Below are 16817 nucleotides of genomic sequence, written 5' to 3' on the forward strand. Positions count from 1 at the left end.
GTTTCTGCCAAACGCGTACATCGTCTGCCAAATAGTCGGCGCGCTGTCGGTTCTTAGCATGAACGCCTCGATGATGAGTTTAACTATGATCGCTGTGAACAGATACATTTGTATTGTGAAGTATAGCAAATACAGGATAATATTTACTCATCGCAATACAATGATTATTTGTGCTCTAACTTGGATTCCACCAATTATTAGTGTTGCCATACCGGTTAGTACACATGCAGACGTTTTTGGTTTCTCTGAGGTATCGCTGGCTTGCGTCGTAGAAACTACAGAGGCAGCATCACACTTTCTTCGTTTTTCATTGATGTTTGTTCCTTCGAGTCTCCTTGTGGTTACATTTTGTTATACGAGTATATTTCAAACGGTGAAAGCAAGTCGTCGCCGAATCGAACAAACTCAAAGGAGAACAATAAAAAAGAGCTCAGCACCAGACGATAGCATAGACGTTGTTGAATACAGTTCAAAAGAAGCACCTGAAAGTATACCAGAAAATCTTAGAGGCAGTTCCAGTTTTCAGAAACAGTCATCATCTTCCAAACATGAAGAGATTAGGTCTGAATTAAGTCAACCTTTTCACAAACCTATAAGAAGACAGACCATGCCTTCAGTCATAGTTGGTGGCCCAAGATCATCAGAACATAGCAATTGGAACAAAAAGAAGTATTCGTTAGACGCACGTGACAAGGCAGTTGAGACAGAGTCGAACGAATCTTTAGAAAACCGTTTGGTGCATTCGTCGTCACTTGAGGGGATAGTTAGACTGGACACCAATTACCAGGAACATTCATTATCCACAGATATGCAAAGCAACAGAGATAAATATAAAGTAAAGATCCCCTCCTCAAAGCAATCTGCCGGTTGCAGAACCGTCTCACCTTTGGACGGTAGTAATAATATCGCAAGCAGCTTCAACCTACGAAAGAGTTCACCAAATGAACCATTTCCACATTCTAATCATGATAGCGAGGATATACAAGAGAATAGTCAATCGGAGCAAACTATTCCTTACGATAAAATCTCAACATTTAGAAAACCGTCAATAAAAAGAGAAGTGCGATTAACGGTGAACCTCTTCATCGTGTTTGTTGTGTTTATACTTTGCTGGTTGCCACTAACAATGCTGTTTATTTTTGATGCAGACTTCTCTGTACCAAAAGTGTGGTGGCAGGCCGTTTACATTCTAGCTCTTGCAAACTCATGTTGCAACCCCATCGTGTACGTCTGGCGTATCCAACAATTCCGGCAGTCATATATAGCAATATTAAAGTGTTCTCGGCGAAGAACAAATCACAAGAGCTGAATAACTGACGATGAACAATATAATTACGGAAAATGTTCGAATAAACGCCGCAACGCTAAGATCCATGGAACGGATATACACATTTGTCTTGTGTTATATAGCAAGATACGTAGTAAATTTACTGAACAAATATTTATTTAAAATGTCCGTTATATAAAATAAGATTTTTTGTAGGTAATTGAACGCACATAATTGTCTCTCTACGGTGTAACTATTATATAAGAAATATTTGTTTTAATGTAAGATTTCCATCCATTGTCTACCGCGCAACAACACTTCGGCCTACAAGTAAATTAGCCCGGTTAGATACAGTTTACATTACGCTCTAATTGAATATTAATAGATATGAATATGAGTGAGGAAACTGAGAACGTTCATTAAAATCTACTTTGGGAATGCATATCACTTACTCCATGCCTTTAGTGAGTGCCTGACAACACATGGTCGTCACAAAAGCGTTCATCAGAATAACCTGCCGTTTGAATGTATCGCTTAATATCATAGTAACGTGTTATAATAATGCTTTCTGAATTTACTAAGTAAACACATACAAAGAATGCTGTAAATTATTATTTAACACATTATTTACAAAATACAGGCCTGTGTCGTTTCTGCTGCTTCATTTTCTAAATATCTATTCAACAAGAGACAAACATTACCACAGTTGAAGGTAATCTGTATAAAATGTCAAATAATGTCACAGAAAGTTCGAATGAGACGGGTATAGTTATTTTCGAATGCTTTATTTTATTATGCCAGGTAATTGTAGGCTCCGTTGGAAATACGTTGACTATAATCGCTGTTTGTAGCAACAAGCGACTTCGTGAACCAGGCCAGTATCTTGTGGTCAGCCTAGCTTTAGCCGATTTAATTGTGTGCTTGGTAACTGATACGGTATACATTTTCACAGCGTGGTATCGAGAATGGTTTTTTCCGCGTGCGTATATCGTCTGCCAAATAATCGGCGTCGTGACTGTTGTCTGTCTAAACACGTCAGTGCTTGGTATGACTATGATAGCCGTGAACAGATACATTTGCATTGTAAAGTTTAGCAGTTACAACACCATCTTCACCCATCGAAGAACCATAATTATTTGCGCATTTACATGGATTTTACCAGCAATTATTTCCACTATTTCAATTATTAACAATACCGACATTTTCGGTTTCTCTGAGATGACACTTTCTTGCAATGTGCGAACGACATATGACGGGCTGCATTATATACGACTTTCGCTGCTATTTGTCCCGTTAAGTTTATGTATTATTTTATTCTGTTACGGGAATATATTTGTTACCGTCAGAAGAAGTCGTCGGCGAATCAGGCAATGCGAACAAAGTAGTAGATTTAAACCTTCGGACAGGAAAGATGTTGTATCTAAAACCAGTTCAAACCGGGGTTTAGACGACATAGAGGATATGCGCCTACATGTTGCCAACAAAAAAACTGAAAGTAATCCAAACCATCATACTTGTTCTCTTTGTATAACTGATTATAGAATGGGAAACGAAGCTTCAACATCAAAAACACTTTCACCAAACAAAGAATCTTCGACAGTTTGTGCTGCAATACTGGCCGTAAGTCCAAGCATCCAAGTACCATTTTATATACAAGATAAAAATGGACAGATACTTCCAGATTTGAAACCTAATTCTGGAAGAATTAATAATATATCAGGAGAGGTTTGTGACAACAGTAAATGCAATGCTGCTATATTAGGAGAGGTTTGTGACAACAGTAAATGCAATGCTGCTATATTAGGAGAGTTTGGTGACATCAGTAAATGCAATGCTGTTATATCAGGAGAGGTTGGTGACATCAGTAAAAGTAATGCTGTTATATCAGGAGAGGTTGGTGACACAAGGAAATGCAAGGTTGTTATATCAGAAGAGGTTGCTGACATCAGTAAAACCAATGCTGTTATATCAGGAGAGGTTGGTGACGTCAGTAAAAACAATGCTGTTATATCAGGAGAGGTTGGTGACATCAGTAAATGCAATGCTGCTATATCAGGAGAGTTTGGTGACATCAGTAAAAGTAATGCTGTTATATCAGGAGAGGTTGGTGAAATCAGTAAAAGCAATGCTGCTATATCAGGAGAGGTTGGTGACACAAGGAAATGCAAGGTTGTTATATCAGAAGAGGTTGCTGACATCAGTAAAACCAATGCTGTTATATCAGGAGAGGTTGGTGACGTCAGTAAAAACAATGCTGTTATATCAGGAGAGGTTGGTGACATCAGTAAATGCAATGCTGTTATATCAGGAGAGGTTGGTAACATCAGTATATGCAGGGTTGTTATATCAGGAGACAATGGTAACATCCGTAAATCCATCAGTAGAAGCAAGACTTTTATATCAGGAGAGAATAGTAATGTCAGTAGAAGCATGACTAGAAGGAGGCGTTCGTTACCAAATAGCAATATCGCACTACCATTTACATTTGAACTACCGACACATAAAACATTTACTACACACATCAATATTCTGTCAAAAGCCAATAAGTTTAAGATGAAAAGAGAAGTAAGACTAACTGTTAATTTATTCGTAGTTTTTGTGGTATTCATTGTATGCTGGGCACCGTTAACTGTGCTTTGTATTATTGATACCGAATTTTTGGTATCCAGTGTGTGGTGGCAATGCTTCTACATACTGGCCCTGGCCAACTCTTGTTGTAATCCCATAGTTTATGCCTGGCGAAGCAAACAGTTCAGAGAATCGTATAAAAAAACATTAAAATGTTCTTCAAAAAGAAAAACAAACATTAGTTGTAATAAATAATTAGTATGGAGTTTTGGTGAACAACCGATGGATAGACGAGAGCGCACTTCGCCACCAAAGATGCTCAAGGTGTCTATATTGAAGAACCAGATCTTGAGATCCGTTGAAGCGCCTTGGGCATCTTTCAACTATGAACAAATTCAGTTACAAGCGGCTGCTCGAATAGAATAAATCTGTCGTCAATTCAGAGTTGTCGTTAGTACTGAAATGGCCTGACTCGTTTATACCATCTTCTTCAATCTTAGATACTGATGTATATATATATAAATCCAAAGGCAAATTACTGAAAAAAATGACAATGCTGTGGGTATCAGTGGCATCAAGCAGGAGGTTCCGGGTTCGAATCTCACAGATTTCCTCATCTTTATCGTTTAAAATTAATTAAATTTCAGTATATCACCGGGCGGTTTAGAATTCATGTTCTGTGCCTGATGTGGGTATATATATAGAAACATCAATACCGTAATCTTTCTCAGCAGCGACAAAGCGAACACTTTCCTTAAAGGTGAAATTCAGTAATTATATTATTCACTTAGCCTAATGTGCAATACTTCCAATTGGTACTATCTTTTGTTAGACATGTAAGTAGCAACTGAAAATGTGATTACTGATTTAAGTCTGATAATTATTTTTTATATAAAGTAATATTGCTTTCATAAATTACTTACTACTATTTTTGACAAGGATAAAAACGCAATTAAAAAAACACACTTTGATTGCATTATCGAGGTAATTAGGAACTAATTTGATTTTATTACAATAGTTGAGTCTTGATGGAGTTTCCTTTGGCTACTTTAAACAAAAATTAATTATTATGCATTATTTTGCTCACCATTTGATTGGTTGATGAGCTACAAAATGTCTTTGAGTTGTTTGTGTGTTTATATATGAGGTCCACATACATTATGACTACTGTATTAGAATTTTCAGAATTTCTGTAACTCCGTTTAACACCAATCATTAGTAATCCAAATTATTGGATATTTTAAAGATAGTTAGTTTTTCATATAAACTTTCCAATCGTATGATATTTTACACATATTTTGAAGACTCATAGTCATAGTCATAGTAACAAAGTTGCTCGACCAAGATGTCCACCTACACCATGCTTCTATACAGTGTTGTTGGTTCAGCTGGATGTCTCACAAATGGCCTAGCAATTTTTGTACTATTTCATCTACCGAATTGGACAAGCACGACAAACCTTCTGATATTAAATCAATGCATCATAGACTTTCTAACATCTTTACTTTCGCTTTGTCTGTTCCTCGATCCGCATCTGACGACTCGTCTACCGGAATCGCACTTTCTTGCGAAAGTTGTCTGCAAGATTTGGGCGAGCAAATACCTCTTCTGGTTGAGTATATACACTTCAACAGCTAACCTTGTAACGCTTACATTTGATCGATACTTTGCCGTGATTTATCCGATAAAATACAATATTCTGAAAGGACAAACAAGAATGAAAATACTGATACTTGTAATTCCCTGGATGTGTGGTTGTGGAGTAAATCTCTTATGGCTGTCAATTCAACACGTGGTGGATGGAGTCTGTATCTTCACCTGGCCAACGGATAAGTACAAACATATTAACGGCATAGTCGCTTGTGTGTATATTGTAGTTATTCCTATCTGCTCGATGTTCTTTGCATACGTCAGTATTTTTCGCGGACTTCGAAAGGTCGGAGATGGATCAGTCGTAAGCGAGTCCACAGCAGCCAGACGGATGAATATAATAAAGACATTGTTTACCGTGAGTGTCGTATACGTCATATGCGTCGTACCAGATCAGATAGCGTTTACCATCACTTCATCAGGTGGGGATCTTCAGTACGACTCGCCCGTTTATGATATTACATTACCGTTAGCGTTGGTCAATATCTGTATAAATCCGATTATATATACTTGTAAATATAATGCATTTAAAGTAGGAATGAAAAAGGCTCTGCCATGTCTGTTTAAACAAGGCAACATAACATCGGTTTAAATGAGTTACTTGAGAATTCTAAAAGAAATATTAATATTGTGATATAGTTGTGATATGATTATTGTAATATGATTATTAGTGCTGTTGTTATTACTAATATTGTAATATGTATGTGATTATTTTTATTGGTAAAGCGATATTGGAAATCAAGAGTTACAGTACTTGAGAATTTTAAAATATATCCAAGATGTGCTTGTTGTGATATACGTATTGTGATATGATTATTGTAATAAGATGATTATTAGTGATGTTGTTATTACTAATATTGTGATATGTATGTGATTATTGATTAAGGAAAAGCAATATTCTATAGCACCTCTATTCAGGGATACCCTTATCAAAATGAACACTCTCCTGTAAAAGGAAACGAGGAGCAATATATGTGTTAACACTACAACTTAACCACTAATGGACATTTTGTTGAGTCCCGAAGGTGTCCCTTGACAGAGGTTCTACCAAGGCAATCGAACAACAGGATGCTGAACTCCGGAGATCTAAGGGTTTATCTGTGGCTGTGACATAATCAGCTGTGCGCCGCGGAGAATATGTGCATTAGGCTACAGTACAGTGGTATTTGTCGCAGCCATACATTAGATCAAAGGACTGTTACAAGTTTCTATATTGGCATGCGAGCTGCTCAGTGTCCTGTTGTTAGATTGCCTTGGTTCTACTCTATCGTCTTCTTGAATAATAAACGATCGAATTAATTTGCCTCAAACCTAAACGCATTGCGTGGCAACCGTTACATGGAATTGTAATTTACTATAATGAAAAAATATCTGTAATTGGTATATTCAAAATGCTTGTAATAAAGTATAACCGTTTAAAATGAGTTGTATATTATTTCTTGTAAGAGTTGTCATTGTAGCTCCACGTGAAAGAGTATGCGGATTGCCAAACACCTGGTTAATGCAAATGAAGGGGTGGTGTGGAATGTTACGGCCGACTTGTTATTGTCGTGTATTAGATATACAAATACCCTGGCTCTGACAAGAGTTCTGGAGTATTACAGCCTAATGAATGGAATGGATATATCGCTTCTTAATCAATTACTTTGTTTAATTTGTGGACAAAACAATCAGTGTATTTAGTATGTGCTGTGCAACGTATGATTGTAACTTTGATCCGCGCCACTAATACAAATTGAAATGTTCACTATTTTCTTTCGAAATGGATCGGAGGGAGAAAACTTGAACCTAGAATGAGGTACTGTATAGGTACTTATGCGGATTTACTTTGTAGCCTCGAAATAACAAAGTACACGGTAATTTTGAATTATTTGGTACGTTGTCGGAAACAGTGGAATTATTTGGAAACAGGATTTTCAGGACGCAGAATCCCGGCTATTTGGTATGTACCGTAACGTATAGTATTACGCTTATTAGGCGTTGGTTAGAATATATGACAGTAGGCCTAAATGTGTATGTAGAAAATAATTTATTCAATTTTAATTTAGAATTAGCGTATCATATACAACTTATTTCGAAAATGTATGTTAGGCCTATGTTCCAAAAACAATCTAGAATATCTAAGCTTCCTAATTTGTAAGTACAACTTATTTCAGTATCATCTATAATGTATGAAAGACGTATGTACATAGCAAAAAATCGAAAATATCATCTAAGTTTCCTATTTGACGATCGGACGCGTTCTCAAGTTAATATGTATCAATTCGCACCCCTGATAATCATAACAATAAATATTAAAATATATATATAATAAAATTTATCGTATAATATACAGTCTAGGATAATTAATTGATCAAAATCATTACACCCAACTACTATCTTCATCTCCTTTTGTGGAACATCATTTAAATAATAGAACAAATCACACATCTACACATAAATCAAACATCGTATACTCTATCTCTAACAATTTTTTCAATCTTCTATCGACTAAAGCCGAAGTATAGTCGTTATCTCGGGACCGTTCTATGGCCACCACCAGGTACGCTTACTTCATTAAGGCTTCTATGAATGGATGACTGGTTGGGAGCAGGAACGCTAGAAGACCAAACCCAGTACCGTTTTGATTACGATCAATCGGGAAATTACTTCACGATGATTATACGATAAAGTATATTGATCGAAACGTCGAGAAACTAAACAGTTTTTTTCTCCTTCAGAACTTTATATACGTGGTGTAGGCTACCGCAAACTTTATATCAACATGTACCGTATCAATCTAATTGATTAGTGTTTTGATTTTTCATATATCGTACAATAATTTTATTTCAGTATTTATTGATAACCTAAGTTTTCTTAAGTTCATTTGTTTTGGTACGTTGCGAATACGATTCGATTCTTATTGCGCATACCGTACGTTAATATACGTGTCAATATAACCAGTAATAATCCATAATAATCCATACAAACAGACACAGTATCTATCATAACATTTATTTCAGTTTTTTTTCTTCTACAGAAACATTCTATATTAAAAAATAAACAACTACAATAGCACACGTTATTTAAATTCTCTACTTCTGTTTCAAAAGCACTATCTGACCGCTCAACCCTTCTTTAATGCCACCGTCTGGCAGCACCATGTCCTTCTCATTGACCTCATTCTTATCAGCCTGCCACTCCATCAAGTTATTATTGCTAAGTATAAGATCTTGGTAACTCCATACTCCTAGATGCTTACTTTTGCCCTGTTTGGCATACACATAAACAGACGAACGGTTGTGCTGTATGTGAGACGTTAATTCTGAACTTAAATCAACATTTTTCGGTTTGTGGTAGAGGTTAGGAAAGCACTTGTCTTGATTGAGCGTCGACACAAGCGATGGAGGAACGTTTGGGAGAAGATACCCTGCAAAAATTTGTAATGAATACATTTCAATATTTAGGCATATAGGACATAAAAGGAAATGGGCCACACTAATGGTTTAGTAGAACCCCTCCTTTGGACAACACTCTTTTGTGACATCCCTCTATTCAGGGGACACTCCTATTCAGGGGACACTCCTATTCAGGAGACACTCCTATTCAGGGGACACTTCTATTCAGGGGACACTCCTATTCAGGGGACACCCCTATTCAGGGGACACTTCTATTCAGGGGACACTCCTATTCAGGGACACTTCTATTCAGGGGTCACTCCTATTCAGGGACACTTCTATTCAGGGGTCACTCCTATTCAGGGGACACCCCTATTCAGGGGACACTTCTATTCAGGGGACACTCCTATTCAGGGACACTCCTATTCAGGGGACACCCCTATTCAGGGGACACCCCTATTCAGGGGACACTCCTATTCAGGGGACACTCCTATTCAGGGGACACTCCTATTCAGGGGACACTCCTATTCAGGGGACACTTCTATTCAGGGGTCACTTCTATTCAGGGACACTTCTATTCAGGGACACTTCTATTCAGGGACACTTCTATTCAGGGGTCACTCCTATTCAGGGGACACTTCTATTCAGGGGACACTTCTATTCAGGGACACTCCTATTCAGGGGACACTTCTATTCAGGGGACACTCCTATTCAGGGGACACTCCTATTCAGGGGACACTCCTATTCAGGGGACACTCCTATTCAGGGGACACTTCTATTCAGGGGACACTCCTATTCAGGGGACACTCCTATTCAGGGACACTTCTATTCAGGGACACTCCTATTCAGGGGACACTCCTATTCAGGGGACACTCCTATTCAGGGGACACTCCTATTCAGGGGACACTTCTATTCAGGGGACACTCCTATTCAGGGGACACTCCTATTCAGGGGTCACTCCTATTCAGGGGACACTCCTATTCAGGGGACACTCCTATTCAGGGGACACTCCTATTCAGGGGACACTCCTATTCAGGGGACACTCCTATTCAGGGGTCACTTCTATTCAGGGGTCACTTCTATTCAGGGGTCACTCCTATTAAGGGGACACTTTAATGGGCCTCAAAGGTCCCCTCTATGATTGCAGTATTGCTGTTAAATTGCGTTTATGTTCCATTCCATTGGAATACAGTATACCCACTTACCCAGTACCATAGCCCAGTTTGCCTTGTTGCTGTTCCTACAGCATGGTGCAACAGATTGCCTTGCCCCCCCCCCCCCCTATTAGGGGACACTAATGGGTCTCAAAGGTCCCCTCACTATTGGTTTTATAACATCTATCATTGCAGTATTGCTGTTAAAATTGTGTTCACTTCCGATTCTATATTGGAATATTGTATACCCACTTACCCAGTACCACAGCCCAGTGAGCCTTGTTGCCGTTCCTACAGCATGGTGCAGTTGATTCATCTTTATCATAACTAAGATAATAGTTAACAAAATAATCATGAAAATATGATATAGAAAAAGCACACTTCTCCTTTGTGTTAAACTGCTATTCAATGGACACCACATATTGTTTTGATTGCTGTCTGTTTAATAAGGGTTTTATGGTAAAACAGAATATGTATTATTGTAAAAGAACTACAGGCTTGTCATAGTTTGGATTGTTTTGTGTGTTCTGCCCCAGGTTAGATAGTAGGCACATATTTTTTAATCTCTCACTCGCATTCAACTCACAATAATTGTTTCTTTTGTTCAATTTGTTGGGGTTTTTACATTAGCCTAACATTGTAACATACCCATACATTTAAGTACATTTTTGGTATTTTAAGATCAATCACTTTAGTTTAACATTGTATCCGACAACATAGATGCTGTCCCATACATTTAAGTACATAATTATAACCAATGTGATTTAACAATGTACAGCCAAAGGATACGGTACAAGAATTGGACATCCGTCGTCTAAATGTTTAAACACAGTTTCAAAGTCATCTAGACCATCCGGTAACTGTATGGCTTCACAATCCATCAATATACTAGCAAGTTTGCACATAGTTTTAACTGAAAGATACAATTTTTTTTTTAATTAATGACCTTTGACATTTTCTATTTGACATTTAGCCAGATATCATGTTAAAATAATACATGGTTATGTAGTGAAAACATTTTTCTCTGGTTTTGATTAGTATATTGATATACTATTTAATGTAGTCTTGATTGTAAACCAGTAATTTTAACTTGCGTTTCAAGACAGTTTCATCTAGCTGTCAGCTAGCCTTATCAGTTGTTGTGTGTTGTTACGACTGGTCCCCTAGGCTACACACCAAAAACATCCAGTGGCCAATCCGCTTAATAACAACACACAACAACTAATGAAGACGACGAATCAATAAACTACATATCAACATGTTTATGTATATATATACAATGTCAGTTTCGCTTTTGTTGCATGCCTCCATAATTTTAGTTTGTAAAATGTATGTATGTATGTCACTGATTGACATTGACATATTAAATATGAATTACTATTGTTTAAATATATTCTTATTCTTCTTCTTTCTTTATTGTATCAAACAAAAACAATTTCAATACAAAAGGTAGCCAAGGTATAGCCGAAGCTAATCAAGCTTGGTACCTTTTATCTCAACTAACTTAAGCTACGAAATCAACAAATAAATAACAGAACTTAAAAGAAAATAAAAATTTGATAACGTCAATAACAAAACAAAAATGTTGAATAATAAATAAATATTATAACATAACATAAAGTGCTGTATGTACTATACTGTAATAAACAAAACCATATCAGTTCAATAGATAATATCTGATGAATTAACAATATATAAAACATTGTAAATTATAGATTATTCTTTTATATACATAAATAAAAGTAATTCTTTAAGTTGTTTAGAGAAAGCAAATCTAGATGTAATTGTTCGTAATTCTAAAGGTAAATTATTCCAAATAACAATCAATTACCTGAAAAAATTTCACCATATGTTGTAAATTTATGCAACTTGGCAGTGTCAAAGACGATGTCAGGGGTCAAAACTTGTGGACATAAAAGTTGACTGGCCATGCATAATGCCACAATACCACACCTATCATAAATACACGATTAAAATTATATTTAGGAGGAAATATTTCCAAAAACTTTCATAGCAGAAATAATGATATGTACCTGGGTTGTCATTTAAATTTGGTCTCAGATGATAAGTGTACCTTTTTAAAGGATTTGTACCTGAATATGTGTTGACCATATTATAAACTTAGAACAAGGAGGTACCTCCCTGGCCCTGCTTAGAAAGTGTCTGCTGAATAGGGGTGTCCTAAAGCAGGTGCCATACCTGTTCACCTCTACTTACTGGGGTCCATTTTGAAGAACTGCAGTAACTGGGGTATACACCGACAACCATGTTGACGTCTCCTCTGACAGCTGCTCACTTCTCCTGATAATAATATGACAATGAGCATTAATAATTGAAGTCAGTTTATAGTGTTTACTTTACACTTTAAATAGTACAGTTTCCATTTGAAAGCATGCGAACACCGCATTCAAATACTCAAATATTTATAGTAATTTGTATTTGTTAACTTACCATTCTGGTAAACATGTTACCTTTACCCGAACTTCATCGATGCCAGTCTCATCATATGACAACGGTTGAGGTGTTTCTTCTTCAGATATGTTTTTACTGTTAGTAGTAGACTTGGGGTTTGCAAGATACAAGGGAGGAGGTGGTGGAACTGGACTATTCATTATATACCAGTAAAGACACCTATGTTTAACCTAGTCTGTCACAGCGTTAGTTTGTAGGTCATTAGTTCGCCTGGGAAGTGCTGCTGTGCCACTTTAAGGAAAGTGCAATATTTGCTACACCAACCGGCCTAGCTTTAACACCATTGTTTAGGCGGTAGTTTCCACATAAATTGCTAGAAACTCCAAACCTGTATTTCTATACCTTTCATAAAGAATGTACAGTTTATTATTTGCCATATAAAAATGTAAAAGTACACTTAAATTTTAAAAAAACGAGCAGGACCGAGGTGGACGTTGGAATGTTCCGCTTGAATGGTTATTATCAAAATACTTTTCTATCTATGGAGCGCCAATTGAAAAAAAATCAATACAGTAATTCAGGTTCAATTAGTCCGTAAATTTATTAATAAATTCTTGCATTAATGCACAAAATTCATTCAAATTCGTTATATAATCATTTAAAGTCATTCATATTATTAAATTATTTTTTAAACAGCAATAATATAATTTGTTTTATAATACTAAACAAGCGAATATGCCTAATGCAAATTTAATAAATATATTGCACATATAAATTATTTAACTAGTCTACACATAGAAGGTTAGACATGTTTCACGCTGAAAGTACAGTATGCATCCTTTTAAAATATTTTATTCAATAGAATGTTTGCATTACTTTTCAGTGAGTTTTGTATTATTATTGCACATAAACAAATATATACAAATACAGTTGAAAGAAAGTTAAGCATTTATAAATATTAATATATTTTTTTAATTATTTATTTTAATTTGATTGTCCCAGCCCATCTGAAGCTTTTACTTTCTGGAATTTCCACCTTAAATTTGCTTATATTACCTGTTTTATTTACTGAGAAAAGAGAAATAAATTTTACTTTGAATTGAAATGTAAAATGACATGCTGTAATAATATTTGTATATTACTACTAAAATGATAGTAAACATAATTAAGTGAAAAGAAAACAAATTCTAAACAATTTCTACACATTATATGAGGAATAATAATACAATAATAGAAATAATAAAACAATTGTACTATGTATATATTCATTGTAACATGAAATGTAAACAAACATTGTAACATAATAAAATATATTGTTATTGTTTTTTAACATTCATTGTTAAAATATTGTTGGTTCTCCGATACTTCAAGCATTACTTCTGCAACAACTTTATCCTACAAGAAAAAAAAAAGAACAGTATTTATATACAGAATGAAATTTCTTTTGCAATAACTTTCATAAAACGTCAGTAAATACATTCTCTCGTTATATCATATATCGTGAGTAGTCTAGCAATGTTCTTATATCTTTTTATAAATTTAAGATCTCTTTTTAAATCTTTTGTATGCATAAGATTTGAATGGATTATTTCTATTGAGTATACTTTTTACCATTTTCATCTGACTTGATATGATCATGTAAACAACCCTTCTCTTAAGCTCTGTCTACACTATCAAACTAGTTTGACAAAAATGTGTGATATGCCCAAATATGGTAGTGATATCCATATATGGGTACATCACATTTTTTTGTCACATAAAGTTTGATAGTGTAGACAATGCTTTAGAGTATTTCAGTACATCGGGACATGTATACTAAATATTGGAAGAATCTGAAATGTTAAAACATACCTTTTGGGCAATTGCAGCTGCAATTTTCGCAGCCTCTACTTCTTGCTGTAAAGCTTCAAACTGCAACTTCTTTCGCAACCTGTATGCTTTGCTTCTTACTCGATTTCTTTCTTTCCTTTTTAGTATTTCTTCTGGGGATAGTTCCTTACTTTTTGTTGGATATGGTTGCTATATTGTATTATAAAAAACAAAATCAAAATGTTTAATTGACTGTGTAGTTGTTTTTGAAGAATTTTCTTTTTCATGTATCTCTACTATTGGGCAATATTTTTCGACAGTTACCTTAATATATCCCCTGATCAAATCAATATATCACCTGAACAAATCAATATATCACCTGAACAAATCAATATATCACCTGAACAAATCAATATATAACCTTATCAAATCAATGTATCACCTGATCAAATCAATATATCATCTGATCAAATCAATATATCAATTGTAATAATTACCTACCTATGGTAGAGCCAGGATTTTGAAAAGATTACTCCAGTTGTCAAAAATATAAAATGAAGTGTTTAAATTAGTGTTTATTGCATTTAATTTAGGGGTTTCTGGGCCCATCTGGTTATCTTATTAAAAGCATTTACATACATTCCAACATCTGAAGTTAAAAAACAGGAGGTGGTGTTTTTTAGGTCAACAGCAGCCTCTATTTATTATCGAAAACAGGAGTGGTAAGGAGTTCAGTGTGTGACGAGCAAGTGGTGGATATGAGGGAATCTAAAAAATGATGACCGCAGTTGGTTGTATAATGGCAACAAAAATTTGCTCGTATGTAAGCCTTTTTGTTATATTTTAATACAGAAAACAACACATGTACATAATAAAAATTCAGTTAATCCTGGAAAAATGTGGAAACCCGGGAGCTCGATGTTAGGCTGGGATACGAGTCTAAAATATTGGCATGTATAATCAACTTACATATCTGAGAGAAGTCATTTCTGATTGGTAGTACTCTGTTTGAAAGTAGACTTTGCCTGGGTTGTTACTAATGTATGTTGTCAAATCCATGAAATTCTGGTCTGCCAATTGTTCTTGATAACATTGCATTAAATTGTCTTCTTTGTTCCCTTCATTGGCAACATACAGTGAAAGATCACTAGAAACCTTTGTTTCATGAATATTCAGTTCACCTAGAAATTTAATGAATATTTAATTTGTTCTGACGACAACTATATAATGTATTTCTCCAGGTATGTATGACAATCTAACAACAGGATACTGAGCTCTGAAGATCAAGGGGTTTACTGTATCTGTGGCTGCGACACGATCAGTTTCACGCCTCTTAACAGACACCTTGCACTGCAGAGATATGCACATTATGTACAGTACTGTTGGTATTTGTCGAAGCCAAGCTCAGTGTCCTGTTCCTGAGAAAAATCTATCAAAAATAGTCTATCATTCCATAATACAATCTGTTATATTATTTAAATGCTATACTTGTACAATTTTAAAACCATGGTGATGAATAAACAAACAAAACGAACTACCTATAATTCCTAAAAATTCATGATCTTCTTCAGTTAATGTTATATTTTGTTTGCAAATAATTTCTGGAGAACTTAGTAAGTTATTGTTACACAGTTCTTGGGAGTTGGTCTCATAATAAAAATCCATTCTGTTTCTGTAAGATCAAAAAATAAAGTTTAATACTGTATATAAAAAATTCTTCAACTACTTCAACTGCCCATAAATAATATTTATAATAGTTTGATCAAGTTTGTTGTAGATCGCACTCCTCAATGGCAGTTTAGGCACTCCTAAAAAGACAAGACCTGTTAGTTACCTCTCATTTGAGTTGTTTATATTGCCTATGGCAGCAAATCGCGAAGAAGGAGAACAAGTTGGGGTGAGCATCTTCGATGGACTATTTGACTCTATGAATGGAAAGGTTTCTTGACTGTCTTCCACACTTAACTCGCTTAGAAGACTATCAACTGACTCAGCATGATTGAATGTTGGTACAACCATAACAGTCGCATTCCTGGCTTCACTGCAGGCCTTTTTAAGTACATTAGCAAAGTTTAATCTTTTTTCTTCAACTATGCTCATCATTGGTATGGTACTGTTATCTGTAGAGTAAAACAAACATACTACATGTACTTACATGTTAGGCTCCCAGTCTAATATAGGCTTAGGGTAGGCCTAACCTACCTACTACAGTAGTCCGAGATAGGCCTATCTAGGCCTAGGCCTAGTCAAAATTTAACTTTTCATGTTTATCACTGTTGCAGTATGCCTAGCTAGGCTAGGCCTACTAGTAGTAGGTAAGGTAGGCCTACTACTCTAGGCTAGGCTAGCCTAAGGCTAGGCTAGTAGTAGCAAGCTAAAGTTAAGTTAATTTAGGCTAATTAGTTAGAGAATCCTAGACCTACTAAAAGTAATTATTTTGTCAGAGCATGATTTAATGAACATAACTTCAATATAATTAATAACTAAATGCAGAAATTACCCCACTGAATAAGTGAAGTTCTTCTTGTCTTGGTGTTTTTTTTTCTCTACTCTACACAAACACCACCACCGCCGGCGGCC

The 16817-nt window shown here is 35.6% G+C and overlaps 3 protein-coding genes across 3 annotated transcripts; 1 reads left to right on the top strand and 2 right to left on the bottom strand.

The window, feature by feature from the left end:
• The first annotated feature begins 5180 nt into the window (after positions 1 to 5180).
• LOC140061293 (galanin receptor 2b-like) lies at positions 5181 to 6077 on the top strand. The gene has a single exon (XM_072107802.1). It carries the CDS (start codon positions 5181 to 5183, stop codon positions 6075 to 6077), a length of 897 nt encoding a protein of 298 aa, XP_071963903.1.
• Positions 6078 to 8460: 2383 nt separating this feature from the next.
• LOC140059940 (actin maturation protease-like) lies at positions 8461 to 12936 on the bottom strand. Its single transcript, XM_072105938.1, has 6 exons — positions 12468 to 12936; positions 12234 to 12317; positions 11848 to 11969; positions 10806 to 10929; positions 10273 to 10343; positions 8461 to 8894 (listed from the first exon to the last, which is right to left on the bottom strand). Exons 1-6 carry the CDS (start codon positions 12626 to 12628, stop codon positions 8560 to 8562), a joined length of 897 nt encoding a protein of 298 aa, XP_071962039.1. The 5' UTR covers positions 12629 to 12936; the 3' UTR covers positions 8461 to 8559.
• A 91-nt stretch (positions 12937 to 13027) lies between these two features.
• On the bottom strand, positions 13028 to 16800 carry LOC140059943 (uncharacterized). The gene is made up of 6 exons (XM_072105945.1): positions 16738 to 16800; positions 16072 to 16357; positions 15776 to 15909; positions 15207 to 15418; positions 14280 to 14447; positions 13028 to 13823 (listed from the first exon to the last, which is right to left on the bottom strand). Exons 2-6 carry the CDS (start codon positions 16338 to 16340, stop codon positions 13755 to 13757), a joined length of 852 nt encoding a protein of 283 aa, XP_071962046.1. The 5' UTR covers positions 16341 to 16357; positions 16738 to 16800; the 3' UTR covers positions 13028 to 13754.
• Positions 16801 to 16817: the final 17 nt, after the last annotated feature.

The sequence above is a fragment of the Antedon mediterranea genome, chromosome 10 (genome assembly GCF_964355755.1).
Source record: "Antedon mediterranea chromosome 10, ecAntMedi1.1, whole genome shotgun sequence".
Taxonomy (NCBI): Eukaryota; Metazoa; Echinodermata; class Crinoidea; order Comatulida; family Antedonidae; genus Antedon; species Antedon mediterranea.